Below are 19,015 nucleotides of genomic sequence, written 5' to 3' on the forward strand. Positions count from 1 at the left end.
TCCAGGGACACCCCCGGTGTCCCCCCGGTGTCCCCTCGGTGTCCCCTCGGTGTCCCCCCGGTGTCCCCTCGGTGTCCCCTTGTCCGGCCGCCCTGCCCGGCCCACGTGACCGCGCGGGCCGGCCCGCGCGCGGGGCGGAAGTGACGTCGCGGCCCCTCGGTCGCATGATGTGGCAAAAAAAAAAAAGGCCGGGGAGGGGAGGGAGGGAGTGATGCGTCCTCAAATAGTCCCTTCCGGCGGCGCATCACCGCACGCCGCTCCCATTGGCGCTGTTCGCCCAGATCCCTCCGCGCGGGAGGCCGGCGGCGGCAGGTGCGGGTATCCTTCCGCGGCGGTATCCTTCCGCCGGCGGGGGCAGCTTCCGCACGGCCCCGCTCCGCCATCGCGGCCCTGCTCCGCCTGCACCGCTGAGCCCGGCCCGGCCCGGCCCGGAGCGCCCCGCCGCCGCCATGGCCCAGATTCTGCCCATCCGCTTCCAGGAGCATCTCCAGGTGGGCGCGGGGGCGGGCGGGCCGCTGTCTCGCTCCGCCGGGGGAGCCTCCCGGGGACGGTGCCGGGGGAGAAGCGCCGGGCCTGCCCGCGGTGCCTCCGTGTGGGGCGGCCCAGCGCCCTCGGCGGGGTGTTCGCCCTCCAGATGTCCGAAGGCTCGGGGAGCGCTTCCCGAAGGGCACCTTCCGGGAGGGGCCGGGCCGGGCAGCCCGCCCTTGCCGGTGGCCCGCGGGCCGTGGCCCGGCGGGGTGGGCGAGGCTGGCGCGGTGCCCGTGCGGGCCGGGCGGTGCGGGCGGGGCGGGGGTGGCTCCTCTGCGCTTCTCGGGGCAGCGCCGGGGGGAAATCCCGGCTCAGCGCGGGGTCTGTAGGGCATGAGGGGAGAGCTGGTCGGGTGGCCGAGCTGTCTCTGTGTGCTGCTTAATTTTATTTGTTTGAATGGTGGTGGAGCCTCTGTAGTTCTAAAAACAGGCTAAATCGTTTTGCCGGTGTTCCCGCTTGTAATGTCATCTTCTGGAAGGAAAAGCACGTATTGCAGTGAAATGTGGGAGCTGCTGCGGCTCCCTGCAGTGCAGCTGTGGCAGTGCAAGTGCCCAGGTGCCAGCTCTGGTGTCCGCTGGCCTCTTCCCAGTCGCAGCTCTGGCTCTCGTTGCACCATAACCACATGCTAATCGTTTATTTCCGAGTGATGGCCTTTAATTTCTCTAACATGACTTCCTGGAGGCGCTGGTAGCACATCCTAAGCGGGCTCTGGTGCGGGAATGCAGGGTTGCCTTCCCGGAGCAGTGTGTGCCTCCCGTGTCCGTGGGTGAAGCTGGAGCACAGGGAGGGGTCTGGAAGTGGTGATCCAGTTGTGCAATGGGCACTTCCTATCTGACAGGTCTGAAGGGCGAAGTACTACGGGCCACGGTGTTACTAAACTTGGTTTCACTGCTGAGGAGCGTTTTTTGAGGAGAATTCGTGTAATAAAAGCTGCATTGGCACACCTGGCCAAGGTCTTCTGGCAGCCTGCTGCCCTGTGGTGCCAGTGTCTGTGTTTAGTTTGTGTTCAGCTAGCTGGGGCTGTGGTGGGCACTAATGTAGTGATGGATTTGCATGATTTATAGTGACTTTTCTCCAAACTCAAATAGGAAAAAGTTAATACTTATTTGAAGGTTGCAGCTGTTCGTAGTGTCTAAAATTGCTACTGTTGTTTAGGTGGGCAGCTGAGCACTGAATTATTTTACTCCAATATCAGTTTAAAGCCCAGCCAGAATTCATAGTTTAGGTGTCCCTGTAGTGAGCAGCACAGACGGGAGAACCTCAGGAGATGGCCAGAGCTTCAGCTCCAAGCAAGTGCCTTGTCCTGGTAGCTGCAAAGCCCAGAACCAGGTACTGAGGAGGTTCTGCACACTCAGGAGAAACTCGTCCCTCTGAGCAGCCCAACTCTCAATCAAGTATTGTGGCAACACACCTCTGATACATTATTTAAGACCCCAACCTTGCATGTGACCCACTGCCAGGTCTCTGATGACATGAGTGCTGTTACGTAATGAAACTCATCTGCTTCACGCCAGAAGTGCTGGGAGGTTTCAGGCTAGCACATGGTGGAGCAGGACTGTTCTGACTGATTTATCTGTTTATTTGGGGTTTAATTTGCATTTTCTCTGCCTGTGCCTATTCAGTGTGGAACACTGGCTGAACCAGAATCTTTTACAGCTGCACGTAGGAGCTGATCCTTTCTGGGATGGGTGTGCACCCCTCTGAGCCTGGGTGCACGTGGCTCTTGCCCTTAATGCTGCAGTTGGCTGCAGCTACTGAACTTCCTCCTTTCGTTTCATTGAAAAATTTCAGAGGAATTTGAATTCTAGGAGTTAATTGCTTTTCTGCTGGAGGTTCTGACATAAATTTTGAGAGCAGAAACATTCATATTGCGATGTTTTTTGCTATCCAGGCTGCTCCTAGGAAGTCCTCATGGACTCAATAATACAATTTCTTGAGCTGTACGTGACCCACATTGTCTAGGAAACTTGTTGTACAGGTGTTGTGCAGCACTTGCGAGTTTGTAGTGATGCTTAATGAAAGATGAGGTACCCAACTGGAGCATTAGCTATAAAAAGCAGGTGATGGATTTACATGAGAAAGTTTTTGCAGGCTATTATTGAAATCAGTCAACACACAGTGTGATCGTAGCTCTCCACGGATTCATTATTAGAGGTTAAAAAATGGTCAAGTACAAAGCTTGTCTGATCTTCAGCTTCAGGCCAGTCCATTGCCTGTTGCTGTGCAGCTCGGCTGTGTGATTTGGGAATGAAGAGAGAAAAGCTCCAGAACCTTGCTCCTGAGTGCCTCATCTCTTGTGTGCACAGTGCTTTGTACCCCTAATTGGAGCTAAAGGTGTACTTTGGACAAGAAGTTAAGGGAGGGAGGTTTCTGAGGAGCTTAAACCAAAAAGTGTTGTCAGGTTTCAGGGTTTGTTTGTCTGAGTCCCATCACATGCTCTGCAATCTCAGCAGCCCCAGGTGTGCAGGCTGTTATCTGTGTGGTGTCTGTTGGACATCCCTGCCTTGCCACCAAAGAACATCAACAACAGGCTGTGGAGAAACTTTCCATGGGAATTTTCAAGGAGGAACCTGATTCCTGTGCTATCAAAACTCATGTTATTAAACTTTATATAGCTACTTCTTTTTTTTTTTTTCAAAGTGGCTATGAGGAAACAATCCACTGTGCATGTAGTGGGAGATCAGAGTTCAGTGTGTGGGATGATTGCAAATCTGCTTGCTTCTATCCAGGCTTCAGGGATTCCTAAAATGTGCCAGTGTGTGTTCGAGGGTGAAAGTAAAACAGCTGCTTACTGTGGTGGGTCAGTGGAGCTTTTCTAAGATGACAATTCTTGGTGAGTGAGAAGGAACCAGATGAATTAGCAGCTGATGAACTGTGATTGCCAGTTAATTTAACCACACTACCCTGAAATATATACTGAAATATACTGAAAATAAATACTGAACTTGGACCAGGCCCCCTGCTGTACTGAGTTAAGGCATTAATAAATACTCTTCTGAATCCAAATATTTTTGTAAGACAATGTAGACAGTAGAGAAAACTGCCATCTCAGGCTGTGCACTTGATACCAAGACAGAACTGCTTTTTTAACACTAGGAAAAGGGGGTTTGTATCTATTGTTCATTGATGGAGCAAACCTGAATGGCAGCTGTGCTGTACTGCTGTGGTGGTGCTTGGGTGGCTCTTGGAATCACAGCTGTGCCAAAGAATAAAACAGGACAGCCAGAGCACCATAGAATAAAACATAAATTCAATACGTTGTTCTAAAAATGACAAAGAGCAAAATTCTTCCATGTATTGTGCTGACAGTGAGTTTAATACAGCCTAAACCACAAAATCTCTGCTGTAACAGCATTAGTTTGAAGCAGTTACATCCTTTGTTGATAATACAAGTCAGGAATTAGAGGACTGCTGTGCCTAATGCTGTTTTGGTGGGATTCTTGCTCTCTGCTTCTTAGTGGATCTGAATTCCTAAAGCCAGTGAGTTTAGAGTATTCCTGTGGAGGGAAAATACCTAACAGAGAACTGAAATGTCTTGTGGAGAGAGAGATTGCGTGTGTGTGTCAACTAATTGGATAGGAGCAATTAGTTAAGCAGTTTATAAGCTGCTCTGGGCATGTCCCTCGCAGCAGGCGCTGAGGTGCAGGGCCCTGGCTGCCTTGGTGGCCGTGCTGATTTAGTGCTTCCTGCTGGGATTGGGGCCTCAGCCAAAGATAAGGAATGGGATTCAGTGGTTCTGAACTCCAGTTTCAGCAGGTACAGCCTCAGTGGTGGAGCTGAAACAGTCCCAAAGCACGTCTGTGGCTGCTGAGAGCGGGTGGTGCCTCGGCCTGCTGAGGGTGAGGCAGAAAATAGGAAGGATACAAAAATAGGAGAGCTCTTGAATGTTAGAGAGGTCCCTTATCTGTTGAAAACATGACTTCCTAGCCTGCCACAAGCTGTAACTCTTACCTTGCACTGGTAAATATGAAGTACTTTGCCGTGGACTGACTGTTGGGACTCTCAGAACTGCAGGCAGTAACTAACAGAGCAGCACAAACATAAATAGTTCTGTGTGACTTAAGTTTGCTTTTCTGAATTTTCATGTATAGAATTAAAAGAGCAGCTGAAGTGTAGCCTGGTGTCTGCCTTGTTCAGTCAAAGCCCAGTAAAGCATGGCCTGAGAGAGAGCTAATGTGACTCCCTGCACATTGGGGGACTTCTCAAAAAAACGGGAATTTTCCAATTAAGTGGCATTTTGCAGCTATGTCATTTCTAGCTGCATGTAGATAAGGAGTCTCTGGGCAGGGGCTGAGCAGCTGCTTGTGGCCACAAGAGCAATGGTTATATCCTGTTGAGTGTGAGAGTCGAGGTGAAATGTGTGCTCAGCAGTTCTGTGCCCTTCCTCATAGGCAAGGAGAAATTATCTGACAGCTAAGCAGACTGTCACAAGAAAGGGAACATTACAAGAAGGGGTCAACAAAGAGACTCCTGTCAGCAGTTTTACCGTTCAGTTTGATGTCCCATCCATGTGACAACTTCTCTGGCTAAGTTACCAAGAATGCACTTGAATTATCTTGCAGTGAAAAAATAATTCTGGTAATCAGACATTGCCTTACTATGTTACAATGACTCACATCTCGGTGCCGCTCAGATAAAGGCCATCACAGAATTCCATGCTTCAGCAGAGCCTGCAAGTGACTGAAGTATCTGATCTTGGGTGAGATGAGTCCTTTGAGGCGACATCTCTGCTGAACACAAGAGTTGCTGCTGTCCCTGACAATCTGTTTCATGGTTCCACTCTACTGGAGCAGCTATTTCACAGAACACTTTATTCCTAGCAGGAGTGTGGTGTAACTGATCTTTCCAACAAATGGTGGTGTAAAATAACTCGAACTGTAAATCAGTTGCCTAAGCACAGTTAGCAAGTTCTGCTTTCATGTCTGCTTGAAAGCCAAGGAAGTGGGTTTTGTAGTAAAATGTAGCAATGTCTTAAATTCCCTTTTTTAATTTATGAATCAGTGAAATGTAGTGGACCTAGTGCAACATTAAATATTTGGAGTTTTTTCCCTTTGTATAAAGAGGAGAGGTAGAAAATCTGCCATTAACCCCTGTACACCTTTAGTTGTAGTTCAACTCACGAGTTTGTACATGGAATAGTATTGAAATTTTCAGAATAAAAGCCTTCAAAGAAATATTTGCTGTCATGTTTCCTAACAGTAATCTTCATCTGTTTGCTTTGCTTAGCTTTATAAACACGCCTGCCCCACTCACCTGAACTTTAGCCTGTTTGGGCAGGAAAACAACCTATATTCCAGGGAATGATCTCTGCTCAAGAGTTCTGGTGCAGCCAAGAAATTTACTGTTGGCTTTACCAGCTGGGCGAGGCAAGTGCCACTTTTGGCCAGTGACACTCTTGTGTAACCAGACAAAGAGATTGTCACCACCAGAGCCAACTTCCTGACCCTTGAAGCAGACGTGGTTCACACTGCTTTACACACTTGGTTTGTTGAGATGAAAAGATGAAGCGTTAGCAGAAGGAGTTTGTGTGCTTAGAGACCTTGCTGATGGTTGCACCTCCATCAGAAAACTTCTCCAGGCTTTCTTCAGAGCTCCTGTGCCAATCTCCTGTGCCAATCTTCTAAACCTTTGCAGAGAAATACCACACCTTTGATAACAGAAATGCAAAAAGTCTCCCATCTCCCACCTAGGGTTAGTGCCTCAGACCTGGCACTAGCAGATGGCAGTTTGCTGTGATTAAGGTAAATCTGTCTTGAAATATCCAAGCACCTTTGATGTGGTGGTTTTGTCTAGACCTCTGTAAGACATCCTGCCATCTGCTCGGACTTGCTTCTCTGATTTGTTCTGTCGACAACCTTTGAGTGTAGTGCTGTAAGTTACTGCCAAGCTTGGCTCTCTGCAGCTGCCCCCCCTCTACCAAATTAACAAGGAAACTTAGTGCTTGATAAATGATTTTGCACTTGTTAAGCCTGCAGCCCTAGCAAAAGGAATTGCCACATCCCAGTAAGTCACTCCAGTAAGTCACACCAAACTCTCACATCTTCAAACCTTCCCTCCCTGCAGGGGTGTGACTGGGTTGCATATAACCCTGCCTAGCTCATGTACAATGCCAGAGTCCCAGGTCTAGAGGACACTGCTCCAAGTGTGAAAAGGAGATATGAGCTTGAATCTAAAATTTTCTAAGTGGCTGGACAATATGTAGTCAGGTGCTGGGATGATGGACCTCAAACACTCACTTAAATCTGAGTAAAAGAGTTCTGACCTGTCAAGGAGGTAGGGTTTGATTTTTTTTTTTTTTTTTTTTTTTTTTTTTTTTATTTTTTTTTTTTTAATAGCTGTCAAACACTGTCACCGGGAAATTTCCTGCCTTTATTGTCAGGTATTCCCTGGGCAATCAACGTCATCCATCAAAGTGACTTTTGTGAAGCTTGTTCTGTTAACTTGGTGTGCCATAGCTCAGATGTTACTTGTTCCTCACATGTACTGTTGGAGAGCCTGGGCAAAGGGGAAGTGGAGTAAAATCCTCTTTATCAGGAGCTGCAAACACGCAGGAGCAGAGCTGGGGCATGGCCTCCTTGGAGCTGGTGCAGAGCACAGCTGATAAGAGCTGAGTGCTCCAAACCAGGGCAATCATCCTAAACTGGCTTTGAAGGTCTCGCCCTTCTTGGGACATCTTGGGTTTGAAGGTCTTCCAGAAAGAAAAATACCAGAATATTAGAAGTGATAGTTCTTCTAATAGTAGAAAACTGGAGTTCTTAAGGTATGGACGAGCTGGATATCTGTGTGTGAGGTGAACTGACCATGCTGCATTTTCACTGTTAAAAATGCAATAAACTTTGTTTCCCTACCGACATCCTCGTACAGTAGCTTTGCAAAAGTGCTACTAACTAAACTGTTTTGTTGCAAGCAGTGCAAGAAACATAAATTAAAGGTAGGTATTGAAAGGCTTAGGGGAACAGACTGTGGCTCAGCAGAGAAGGAAGCAGTTTATTGATAACTTTGGTGTTAAGTAGGGCCGTGGCTGAGCCATTGCTGATTTCAGTAGTGCCCAGCTCTGCCTCCTGCTGCAAGACAGGCCTGGGCTAATTGCTAGACAGGCAGCTTTTTTTAGCTCCACAAGGATAAAGATAAAGCTCAGACACCTCACGTGTAATGTTAAGCTTGAAATAGTGATAGCTGTCAAACCCAGTGGATGAGTTCAGGGAGGAAAGCCGGTGAGAGTGAGGACTGAAGCTGCAAGTCCAGCATGGCGAGTTCAGTGTGCCTTAAACCACGTGAGGGGGCTCAAAAATTGAGTTATTAATGTTTAAGTTGTAAATAGACCTTGAAGACAAGACACCAAGTGCTTGAATGCTGCAGGGCTTCTCCAGGAAGCCTGCTGGGCTTAGTTGAAATTGTGCAACACGGTGTGTCATGCTGGTTTTGGGTAGCATGGCTGTTTTGTGACAAAACGAAGCAAAGTCTGATATTTCCTGTGACATTCACAAAAACTTTGTGGCTATACCAAGGTAATCACTTAATGTTAAACCTTATTTTTCTCTTACAGCTCCAAAATCTGGGCATCAACCCAGCAAACATTGGGTTCAGCACTCTGACAATGGAGTCTGACAAATTCATCTGCATCAGAGAGAAAGTAGGAGAACAGGCTCAAGTGGTGATCATTGACATGAATGACCCCAGCAACCCAATCCGAAGACCCATTTCAGCTGACAGTGCTATCATGAACCCTGCCAGTAAAGTCATTGCATTAAAAGGTATGAAGTCCTGATAAAGGGCTGTTTGAAGTGGATGGAAGGCTTTCTGTAGAACTAGTTTGAGTGACTGAGGTCTCTCAGGTAATTTATGTGGGAGGATCCTGTAGCAATTTTCCACAGCTTAATGGGAGCTTAAGTTGAATGCATTTTCAGTTCTTCTGGAGGCAGCTGGGCAGGGAGCTTCAGCTGAAGCTTCCTGCCATTTGCTGATCATTAGGATGAGTTTTTTCCTTCAGTCCAAATGCTTGCAGCTTCTGAGCAGAGAGAGCTGGAAGCCAAGTGTGGGCTTTAAGGAATCATGTTAGAGGGAAGAGAGGGAACAGTATAAGGTCTATCAGCTAAACCTTTCCTTAGAGAAAGGAAAACTGAGGCTGGGAAGGGGGGACAAATATTCCTGAAGGCCTTAGTTTGGCCTTGCTGAAAGAGACCAGTGCATATTTATTGTATCAGTCAGTGATAAGAGCAGTAGAACTATGCAGAGAAGATTTGTGTGGTGAAGGAAGTACAAGGTCAGCCAGCTTGGTATCTCGGATGATACAGAGAACAAGCATTCCTCTGGAGTCTCCAGAAATGTCTGTCTCTTCCCCTAAGAGCCCCAAAAAGCCTTCAGTGCAGCCATTCTAGAAATGCATGTATTGCTAATGGAAAGATTTATATGTATCCAATGATACCTAACTTTGACTTTAATACTGTGCTACTGTTTTGTCACAACTTTAATGCTTTCTTGTGTGTGCAGATGGTGAGTTACTTCAATTGACTGTACTAGTTCCTGTTGTGTCTTATGACAAGAAAAAGCAGAATAAAATGGCTCAGATTGATGGTGCACATGGCTGAACAGTGGTGTTTAAGCAACTGAAGGCCTAAAACTCAGAGGTTTTTCATACCCTCCCAAACAAGGGAGTCCTTAAGATTCCAAAAACTATCCCACTCAAGAACCCAAAGCGTACTTAAATCATTGGGATCTTGATACTGAGCTTTTTATGAACAGGACTGACCCTTTTGACTCAAGTCTAGATTTTGCCTTGTAATATACCTTGCCTAGCATGTAGGAATGTGTTACCTGAATGTCCTTCTCCCTTGACCCTAAAGCTCCAGCTGCACTAGATGCAGAAACAAACTGCTGCCTATAGCCTGAGTAATTCTGTAGTAGAGAGATTTCTCCAAGTTCTGGAGAAACTCCTGACTCAGCATCTTGCATCAATTGCTGAACTAATGGCTTTGAACTCGATCAGTCCTTGGTGAGCACAGGCACTTGCCCCTGTGGCACTGTGACTTCCTCAGGCTGGGCTGCAGTTAGTAACTGTAGCAGATATTCTGACCTGCATCCAGTTTCATGGGATCTTCTGTATTTCTCCTGGGCTACGCTTGTGTGTGCTTAAATAACTCTTTCCTATAAGTAGTAGAACTGCTCCGAACCTTTCTTATCTTCTCAACAGGAAGAAATAATTTCTTAGGCCACTGTGTTATAAAAACTGGTAGAAATGACTGCAGGTGGCTGTTCAGGATTTTTGTATGCACCATTCTATGTGATTTGGAGAACTTTTCCTCTTGCCTTCTAGAGCTTGTGTTGGTCACTAGATTCCTTCCCTTGCACAGTTCCTGTCAGTCTGGTTTGCAGTCAGTAGCTGTGTATCCCATTAGTGCAACCCCAAGGTTTTGGTTAATTAGCCTGAATTACAAAAGCCCTCTGCCAACCTGACTGTTCCATGTTGTGCCCTTTTAATATTTAAAACAGATGTGGACATAGCTTTTAATGCCACTGGCATAGCTTCCCTCACAACTCCAAAGAGCCTCAGCATGATTGTAACCTGGTTTTGATGTACGTGAAATATCCTCCAACCCATTTGTGTGGCTGAAGCTTTTGTCTCCTACCAACCTGTTCTCCACATCTGTTTGATTGCTCAGTAGTGGCAAATTGGTAAAATCATCCCTAGGAGTGTGGTCTGGTTCAAAGTAAAAGCTGGTCCCTGAAGGTCTGCCAGTGTAGAACAGCTTTTTCTTGAAGGAAGTCCCCAGGGTTTCATGTCCTAGTGCAGCTCTTCTGCTCTGTCACTTGGCTAACGATGCTGTGTCTTCTAGCTGGGAAAACGCTGCAAATCTTCAACATTGAAATGAAGAGCAAGATGAAGGCTCACACCATGACAGATGATGTCACCTTCTGGAAGTGGATCTCTCTGAACACTGTTGCCCTTGTGACGGATAATGCAGTTTACCACTGGAGCATGGAGGGGGAGTCCCAGCCTGTGAAGATGTTTGATCGCCACTCCAGCCTTGCTGGCTGCCAGATCATCAACTACAGGACTGATGCCAAGCAGAAATGGCTCCTGCTGACTGGAATATCTGCACAGGTACTTCACCTCCAGGAAGGTGTGGAAACCCCAGAGTGTGTCTTGTTGTCTCCTTCTATGGGAACAGGACTGATGTGTTTATTTTATTAAATGCAAATGCTTGTCTTGAACTTCAAATAACAAACCTAAGTGAAACTGAAAATCTCACTTTAAAGTAATTGGATTTGTAGTGATATAAGCACTAGTACAAGGTTAAGAGTTTGAAATGATGCTGCTGTAAGAGGAAGCTTGAAATGGCAGCATATTTACCAGTATTAACTTAAATGAAATTACTGAGTGCCTATTTTTCCTGACACTTGTTCTTTTTTGTGTAGCAAAACCGTGTAGTGGGAGCAATGCAGCTGTACTCTGTGGACAGAAAAGTGTCACAGCCCATTGAGGGACATGCAGCCAGCTTTGCACAGTTCAAGATGGAAGGGAATGCTGAAGAATCCACTCTCTTCTGTTTTGCAGTAAGAGGGCAAGCTGGGGGTAAGGTAAGGCTTGGTTCTAAATATACTGTAATCTTTAGTGACTCACCGTGGTTCTCTGCTTCCAGGAGAACAAGTGGTTTAATGCAAAAAGTTGCATTTAAGGAAGAAAGTGAAGGACTGTGTCAGTCTGGATATGGCATATGGTGCATGCAGAGCTTGGACTACCTGGTGTAGCAAGAATCTGTGAGTGGAGAAGTTAAGTGGCATGTCATGACCAGCCTAATTAGCTGCTTGAAACATGTGACTCTCAGCTTCACAGGCGAAGCTTGAGGGAAAAGCTGTCGCAATCTTTCTTTGATGCTGATCCCTGGTATCAGACTCAACTAATTTCCAAATTATTGGATGAAAATTTTTTAAAATGAAGCAATAGTGTTGCAAGGCTAAATAGTGCTCCAATGCCAATGCTGGAATTATGTGAGTTACAGCAAAACCAGGGTAAAATCAGAGTTAAATTCAGAGAAACTGAATCTTCAGAACTGTCTCTAGAATGTGAACCAAGTTAAAAGAGTGCATCTAAAGTAACCCAGCAGAATCCTGAAACTTCCAAGTAATTAGGGGTAACTAAAGATTGTATTTAACTGTTTCCCTCTCCTATGGTACATGAATACCAGATGCCACACCTTTAGCCAGTGACATTTAGCCAGTGAATTTAGAAAGATTAACTTAGTTTGTCTTTGCATAAATTTGGGATTAAGGCTGAGCAGCAAGAAGATGCTGTAACTTCATTGTTGAATCTATTGTTAAATAAATTGGATGCAAGAACTAATGTTATCTCTTGCACAGCTGCATATCATTGAGGTTGGCACACCACCCACTGGGAATCAGCCCTTTCCAAAGAAAGCTGTGGATGTCTTCTTTCCTCCTGAAGCACAAAGTGACTTTCCTGTTGCTATGCAGGTATGACAGCTGCAAACAGATCTGCAGCTCCTCTTGGTGGATGTGATTGGAGCAGGGCACTGGGAGTCAGCTGGTTAATGTGGACCTGAGGGTTGGCCCTAAACTGGTGTGACTGGTGTGACTGCTGCTCCTGCTTCAGTAGTGGTAAAGTAAAGGTGGAGACAAGCATCATTCAAAAGCAGCCTATTCTTATTTATGGAAGAAATATCCATGTGTTTTAACTGCTTTTCAAGCTCTTCAAACATCATTCTGCTGTGATACTACTCAAGTAAAAATAAAACAGCACTTCTGGCTGTCCTGAAATGGCCCAGCTGTTTGCTGAGTCTCAAAAGCACCAACTCATTTATCCAGTGCCAAATTTGAGTAATCTATTTGTGTTTTGCAGATCAGTGACAAGCACGATGTGGTGTTCCTCATAACAAAGTATGGCTACATCCACTTGTATGACCTGGAAACTGGCACCTGTATCTACATGAACAGGATCAGTGGAGAGACCATTTTTGTTACTGCACAGCACGAAGCAACAGCTGGAATTATTGGAGTAAACAGAAAGGGACAAGTAAGGAAACCTGGCCTGGAAACCACTTCTTTAGCTAATCCCACTGGCTCTTTGTGATACACTGCAGGGTTCCTATCTATGTCTAAAAGTTTCCAGAGATGGTGACTTTGAACTCTGTTCAGAACATGTGAGGTCTGTCAGTGCTGTGAGCCCCAAAATAAATTTGCTGTTCTATCTCCATACACATCTAACTCAACTGCTTTAAACAAGTTACTAACATTGTACAGCCATGCCTTTAGCCCAGATTGATTTTGGGTGGTATTGCTGGGCATGGGGAATATGGAGCAGACTTGTTCCTGGTATCCCCTAGGATTGGTTACTTAAGACACTGAGTACAGGTTTTAGAAAGAGCCCTGTATCCCTGAAAGATCCATTGTGTTTCTACCTCTGCAAATACCTTATTTAAACTATTAGTTGCCTGCTTTGATGCAGACAATGGATGACATTGGCTCTTTCTAACCAGAGGTCTCTTTAATGAAATGACAAGTATCAGTTATCAAGGGATGAAAAACTTTCCATGAATACCATAACTTTCCTCTTAGAAGTTAGCTTAGCCTTTGTCTCACTTTTGATAATTGGACTAACTGGAGGTTTCCCCTGATGGTTTATTCAGGTGCTCTCAGTGTGTGTGGAAGAGGAGAACATCATTCCCTACATCACAAACGTGCTGCAGAATCCTGACCTGGCTTTACGGATGGCTGTCCGCAACAACCTGGCGGGGGCCGAGGAGCTCTTTGCCAGAAAATTCAATGCACTCTTTGCACAAGGGAACTACTCAGAGGCAGCAAAAGTGGCAGCTAATGCCCCAAAGGTAAAGTGTTCAAACAGCACTGAACTCTGCTGGCTTCAGCTTCTTGCTTCAGGAAAGCTCAGTGAATTTTCTTAGTGCCAAGGGCACAGTCTTGTTGTTGCTCCTGTCCTAAGGTGTACAGGTGCTTCACAGGTATCTTGGGTGCTGACACTGATTGCAGGCTGGATGATCTTATGAGTTTGTAAAGCCCACAGAGGAGGGGAGGAATAAATGATGAACTAATGGCTATGAGTCACAGTGTTTCTGGTACTTACCTTTACTTCTCCAGTTATGCCAAAAAGTGTCTGTGAAAAGACAACCTCTAGCAGAGGCTTATCCTGGAAACAGGATAAAAATGTACAGACTAAGACTAAATTCAGATGAGAGGAATTTGCTTGCAAGGCCAAGGGTGTCGTAATTCTGCACTTAAATCTGCATTGCTACTGAAATAAATTTAATGGGCTGTTAATAGCACATTTTCTGTCAAAGCATCTCAGTGCCTGAACTGATGTTCAGCCATATTGCTCCTGACATTCTGGGCTGGCAAAACATAGAAATGCTTGTGACAGCTACAATGACATTACCTCCAGCTTCCTGGAGCAACTCTTGCCAAGCCACAATAGCAGAAAAGAAAATTAAAGTGGCTCTCTCTCTCTCTCTGGCAGGGAATCCTGCGTACTCCAGACACCATACGCCGGTTCCAGAGTGTTCCAGCTCAGCCAGGGCAGACTTCCCCTCTCCTGCAGTATTTTGGCATTCTGCTGGACCAAGGGCAGCTGAACAAGTATGAGTCACTGGAGCTCTGCAGACCAGTGCTCCAGCAGGGCCGCAAGCAGCTCTTGGAAAAATGGTTAAAAGAAGATAAGGTAAGTTCGGGATCCATACCTTCAGAGCCGTGGGTGGGAAGGAGCAGCACTGTGTGACAGCCTCCCCCCTTCCCAGGAAAACTCAGCTGGGAGCTCAGCTGTGACAGCAAATAGCTGAGCAATAGGTGCTCACTCTACCTGTCACTATGACTCGAGTTACTGCAAGAGCATTGATCAAATACTCAGAGCTTCACTCATTCTATCTTTAAAATCACAGCAGGATGAGCATGGAAAGCCTCCGAGCTGCTGCTGTGCTTTGCCAAACCATTCCTTTGGATGCTGACTGCAAGTGCTTTGAGCTGTGGTTACATTTGTGTAATTAGGGAAGACACACACTGATACAATGTGTCACCCAGTTGTTTTTGGCTCTGAAAATGCCTTTGACTCGTGTAGAACAGCATGAGGAGCAGACTGCTGGGAAAGTCAGCTCAGGCTCTCAAGCTGAGCCTTAATTTTTTAAAGAGAAGTCCAAAAGGAAGATAAATGAGGAAGGGGGTGGTAGTGCATTTCAGCATGGCGCTGTCAGGGTGGGCTGACTGCGTTTCTGTTTCTGAACAGCTGGAGTGCTCGGAGGAGCTGGGAGACCTTGTGAAATCCGTAGATCCCACGCTAGCACTTAGTGTCTATCTGAGAGCCAACGTTCCAAACAAGGTCATCCAGTGTTTTGCTGAAACCGGACAAGTCCAGAAGATTGTTTTGTATGCTAAGAAGGTGAGAGAAAATTAAATTGCTGTATCTATCCTGTGTTTAAGAATAACAACTGCATGTTCCAAAGTAGCTAAAAGTAACTGTGGGGGAATCTGAGAGCCTGTATAGTATTTACTTTTGCCTTTATGAATAATTACTTTTGCCTTTATGAATAATCACTGCTAGACTTCATACACGAGTCTTTTTCTTCTTCCCCATGTATCCTTTCCCAAAAGAGGAAATCCTGACTGGGTTGTGTAATCTCCTGACAGCAGCTTTTACTGAGCTCTATATTTAACAAGGTGTGTGCTCTTGCTGAGTTTTCACTTTTCATCATCTCTTCAGGTTGGATATACTCCAGACTGGATTTTTTTGCTGAGGAATGTAATGAGAATCAGCCCTGATCAAGGACAGCAGTTTGCACAAATGCTCGTTCAAGATGAAGAGCCTCTTGCAGATATAACACAGGTAAATAACTGTATTTTATTGCTATGAAATGTTGACTTCAAAGCATTAAGTTGGTAAGAGGAGCCATGCTCTAACCACCAGAGCTATGAGTTTGAATTTAACTTTGGAAGCTGCATTGATGCTTAAATATGCTTCAAGTTCCTAATCAAAAACCTAAATTTCTTTTTTTTTTTGCAGATTGTGGATGTCTTTATGGAATATAATTTAATCCAGCAATGTACAGCCTTTCTGCTGGATGCCCTGAAGAATAATCGTCCCTCAGAAGGTCCCCTGCAAACACGTTTACTTGAGATGAACCTCATGCACGCACCTCAGGTACGTGCTCAGAGTTCCTGGGGCTGGACGTGACAGATACTGGTGGCAGTGTTCAGGAACTGAGTGAAAATGTTCAATATTCCTTCTAGGTTGCAGATGCCATCCTGGGAAACCAAATGTTTACTCACTATGACCGGGCTCACATAGCTCAGCTGTGTGAGAAGGCTGGTTTGCTGCAGAGAGCACTCGAGCACTTCACAGACCTGTACGACATCAAGCGTGCGGTAGTTCACACTCACCTCCTCAATCCTGAGGTAAGGCATCAAACACCCTGCATCTAACAAATCCAGCCTTTAATAACTGCTGTTCTGCTCAGCTCTAAAATGGCTTGTGTGTCTTTGCAGTGGTTAGTGAATTATTTTGGGTCCTTATCAGTAGAAGACTCTCTGGAGTGTCTGCGTGCAATGTTGTCCGCTAACATCCGTCAGAACCTGCAGATCTGTGTCCAGGTAGCTTCCAAATACCATGAGCAGCTGTCAACACAGTCACTCATTGAGCTCTTTGAGTCCTTCAAGAGCTTTGAAGGTGAGTTTGTACTTCTGCAAGAGGAGCTGGTGCTCACCTCGTTATAGATGTGTGTATGAAGGACTGTCTCTGCTGAAATCTAGAAAGCCATAATGAACTTAAGTAGTTAGGCCTCAAACTGTCTTGAAACAGACCTAAACGTTAAAGTTTTCCTGTTTAGGATGGATACCATTATTCAGTTGCATGTTGTTTTTCTGAAATCCTGGAAAATGTTTGGAACTGTAGAAAAACCCAAAATGCTGGCCTGTTTCCCTTGTCCAAAATGGTTATCTTAAATTTCTGTAGCCTTTGGGATTGGGGCTTTTGTACTTTTCAACAAGACTAGCAAATAATGTGTGGACTGTTTTTCTCCAGGTTTGTTTTATTTCCTGGGCTCCATTGTAAACTTCAGCCAGGATCCAGATGTGCACTTCAAGTACATTCAAGCTGCATGCAAGACAGGACAAATTAAAGAAGTGGAAAGAATCTGCAGGGAAAGTAACTGCTATGATCCAGAACGTGTTAAAAACTTCCTCAAGGTAACGTTTGGGTAACACTGGACCATCTGGGGCTGTTTGGGGTTCTGATAAAAGATGGTGTGTCACTAGTGAAATGAGGCAGCTCTGTGAAAATAGATGAGTTTTAAACCTTTGCACTTAAGGATCCAAGTGTCCTCAAACCAGAGGCATCTGCCATGTTGACAGTGCCTCCTAATGAAGTCCGGGCCTGGAATATTGTCTAAAAAATGAGAATGTCAGGTCAGTTCCTCACTGCTCTTGGTAAGGTTAATCTGGCTTGAACTCTTAACCTGTAATAATTGCACCAGCTCGCCTAGAACTTGTTCCAAATGTCTGCTGTAAAGTAGGAAGCAGTTTGCTTAACTTGAGAACACCCATAGTGCCAAATGAGTTGATAACTTAATGCTTATTTACAATGCAATCAACTCCAACTGAGCAACTACAGAAACAACAGATGAATAGAGTAAATTAATGCCATAAATGCTTTCAGGTTCAGGGCTGATCTGTCTTATTCATACACACTGAAATTGCAGCCAGGTGAGCCATGGTTTAGCTCTGCTGGGAGATGCCAGTCAGTGTGAATATATCCTGACTGATCCAGAGCATTGCTGGAGAGTAGGAAAAGATGGTGTGCTCAAAGTTCAGATTCTGTAGTCTTAATGCTGAGCTTATTGACAAACACAACACTCTGAGAAATACCTGAGGAACCGTGTGGGAGGGGAAAACTTTATCTGGGAACATTTCCTGCCTTCATGTTTGTTGGTTACATAGCATAGTCATAGATTTTGCTGATCATATCTGAAGATGGCAAAACTCTTCCCAAGAGAATTCTCTAAAACTAACCTGGTGTCACCGAGGTGTAAGGTATGTAATTTGATCAAGCCACCTAAGATATGTTATCAAGCTGTCAAATTCCTGATGAAAGTTATTGTTTTTTGTGCTGTTCCATGTCTGGAATGTGCAGGACATGTACCAGGTAAATCTCCCAGTACAGGCCTCCCTGTGTAAAGTCCTTAAGTGTAATTTATATGTAGGATTATATTCTGGGATGTGCATGTTGGAATAAGTGATCTGAAATATGCATCCGGAATACTGTCTGCCACATAGACTAAGCTTCTGTACTGTAACCATTGTAACCTTATGCTGAAAGTTGGAATGCTTTTAGAGAATTAATCTGATAAGCAATTTAAGCAGTACTGCTATAGAGCTTAATTCTTATTGTTCTCTAAATCCATAGTTAGGAGGTATCACAAGACACATGGCACTCGAAGTCAATTCTGTATATAAGTTTTACGTTATACAACCTTATCTAGTCTTGGTTAAATTTCTTTTGAAATCCCAGAGTGCTAATCCTGCACACCAAACACCAGTGGCAGCTAAAAATACTCTCTATAGCCTAGGCTTGTAATAGTTGTATTGTGTTGTACAACTCTGTAGAGTCTGCCATGCAAAGGAGCAGGGTTAAACTCCAAAAAGCTTCTTGCTCCTCACGCCCTGCAGTGGGTGTGAGTGCTCCCACTTGCTACATACTGCAAACAATCAGCTGAACAACAAGCTGTCATTATTTGGTTGACTGTTGAGTTTTGGCTTTCCAAATTCAGCTGCTTTGACAGTTTAAGTGACTGTATTATTTGTCTGCTTAAGTCCAAGAGCAAAACCAAATTACTAAAGCTTTTCTCTTTCTAGGAAGCTAAACTTACTGACCAGCTGCCTCTCATCATTGTGTGCGACCGCTTTGACTTTGTCCACGACTTGGTGCTGTATTTGTATAGAAATAATCTCCAAAAATATATTGAGATTTATGTACAGAAGGTAAGTAACAAGTTGTCCCTTGCCTTCAGTGAGTCAAATTGATCAATCTTTACAGTATTATATACAACTACAGGCATCATGTTTAAGTATTCTGCAAACAGCTTTGTACTTGAGACTGACATTTAAGTGATTATTAGTGGCCTCCAGTAAATTTGCCCTGATGTGAGTCAGATCTCATTCTTCAGTCAGGTTAAGCAATAACTCCCACTCATGTGCCTCTTGAAGGAGGAAGACTTGGTAGAATAACTTTGGAGTTCTTGGGGTGATTTTAACTCTAAGCATTTTGGAGGAGGAGGGGGGGGAAGTTCTCCTTTTTACTTCTTGCAGGGACAAAGTTGATTGCTCAGGAGCTCTTCCTATGGGAACTGAATGAGCCACTGAGCTGGGATGGGAACACCTGTTGACTGAAGAATTGACTTTTAAGCTTGTTCAGAACTTCAGGAGGCTGGGAGTAAAGGCAGGAAGATGGGCTCAGTCTTAACAAGTGACTTTCATG

The 19,015-nt window shown here is 45.1% G+C and overlaps 1 protein-coding gene across 7 annotated transcripts in view; it reads left to right on the top strand.

The window, feature by feature from the left end:
* The first annotated feature begins 343 nt into the window (after window positions 1-343).
* CLTC (clathrin heavy chain) overlaps window positions 344-19,015 on the top strand; it is a 29,916-nt gene continuing 11,244 nt past the window's right edge. Inside the window, exons 1-17 of one of the 7 annotated variants that reach the window (XM_042026389.1) lie at window positions 344-491; window positions 8,075-8,282; window positions 9,019-9,021; window positions 10,362-10,630; window positions 10,945-11,106; window positions 11,887-12,000; window positions 12,386-12,559; window positions 13,173-13,370; window positions 14,015-14,215; window positions 14,774-14,926; window positions 15,248-15,370; window positions 15,548-15,685; window positions 15,775-15,939; window positions 16,030-16,210; window positions 16,565-16,728; window positions 17,672-17,683; window positions 18,394-18,519. In XM_042026389.1, the coding sequence (XP_041882323.1) occupies window positions 450-491; window positions 8,075-8,282; window positions 9,019-9,021; window positions 10,362-10,630; window positions 10,945-11,106; window positions 11,887-12,000; window positions 12,386-12,559; window positions 13,173-13,370; window positions 14,015-14,215; window positions 14,774-14,926; window positions 15,248-15,370; window positions 15,548-15,685; window positions 15,775-15,939; window positions 16,030-16,210; window positions 16,565-16,728; window positions 17,672-17,683; window positions 18,394-18,519 (2,433 nt within the window). In that variant the 5' untranslated portion in view covers window positions 344-449. The remainder of the gene's footprint in view (window positions 492-8,074; window positions 8,283-9,018; window positions 9,022-10,361; window positions 10,631-10,944; window positions 11,107-11,886; window positions 12,001-12,385; window positions 12,560-13,172; window positions 13,371-14,014; window positions 14,216-14,773; window positions 14,927-15,247; window positions 15,371-15,547; window positions 15,686-15,774; window positions 15,940-16,029; window positions 16,211-16,564; window positions 16,729-17,671; window positions 17,684-18,393; window positions 18,520-19,015) is intronic. The other 6 variants (XM_042026393.1, XM_042026391.1, XM_042026390.1 and 3 more) reach the window with 6 other exon arrangements.

Source organism: Corvus kubaryi, unplaced genomic scaffold (genome assembly GCF_017639235.1).
Source record: "Corvus kubaryi isolate FWS band 111438036 unplaced genomic scaffold, C.kubaryi_AGA036_p1.0 37284, whole genome shotgun sequence".
Classification (NCBI taxonomy): domain Eukaryota; kingdom Metazoa; phylum Chordata; class Aves; order Passeriformes; family Corvidae; genus Corvus; species Corvus kubaryi.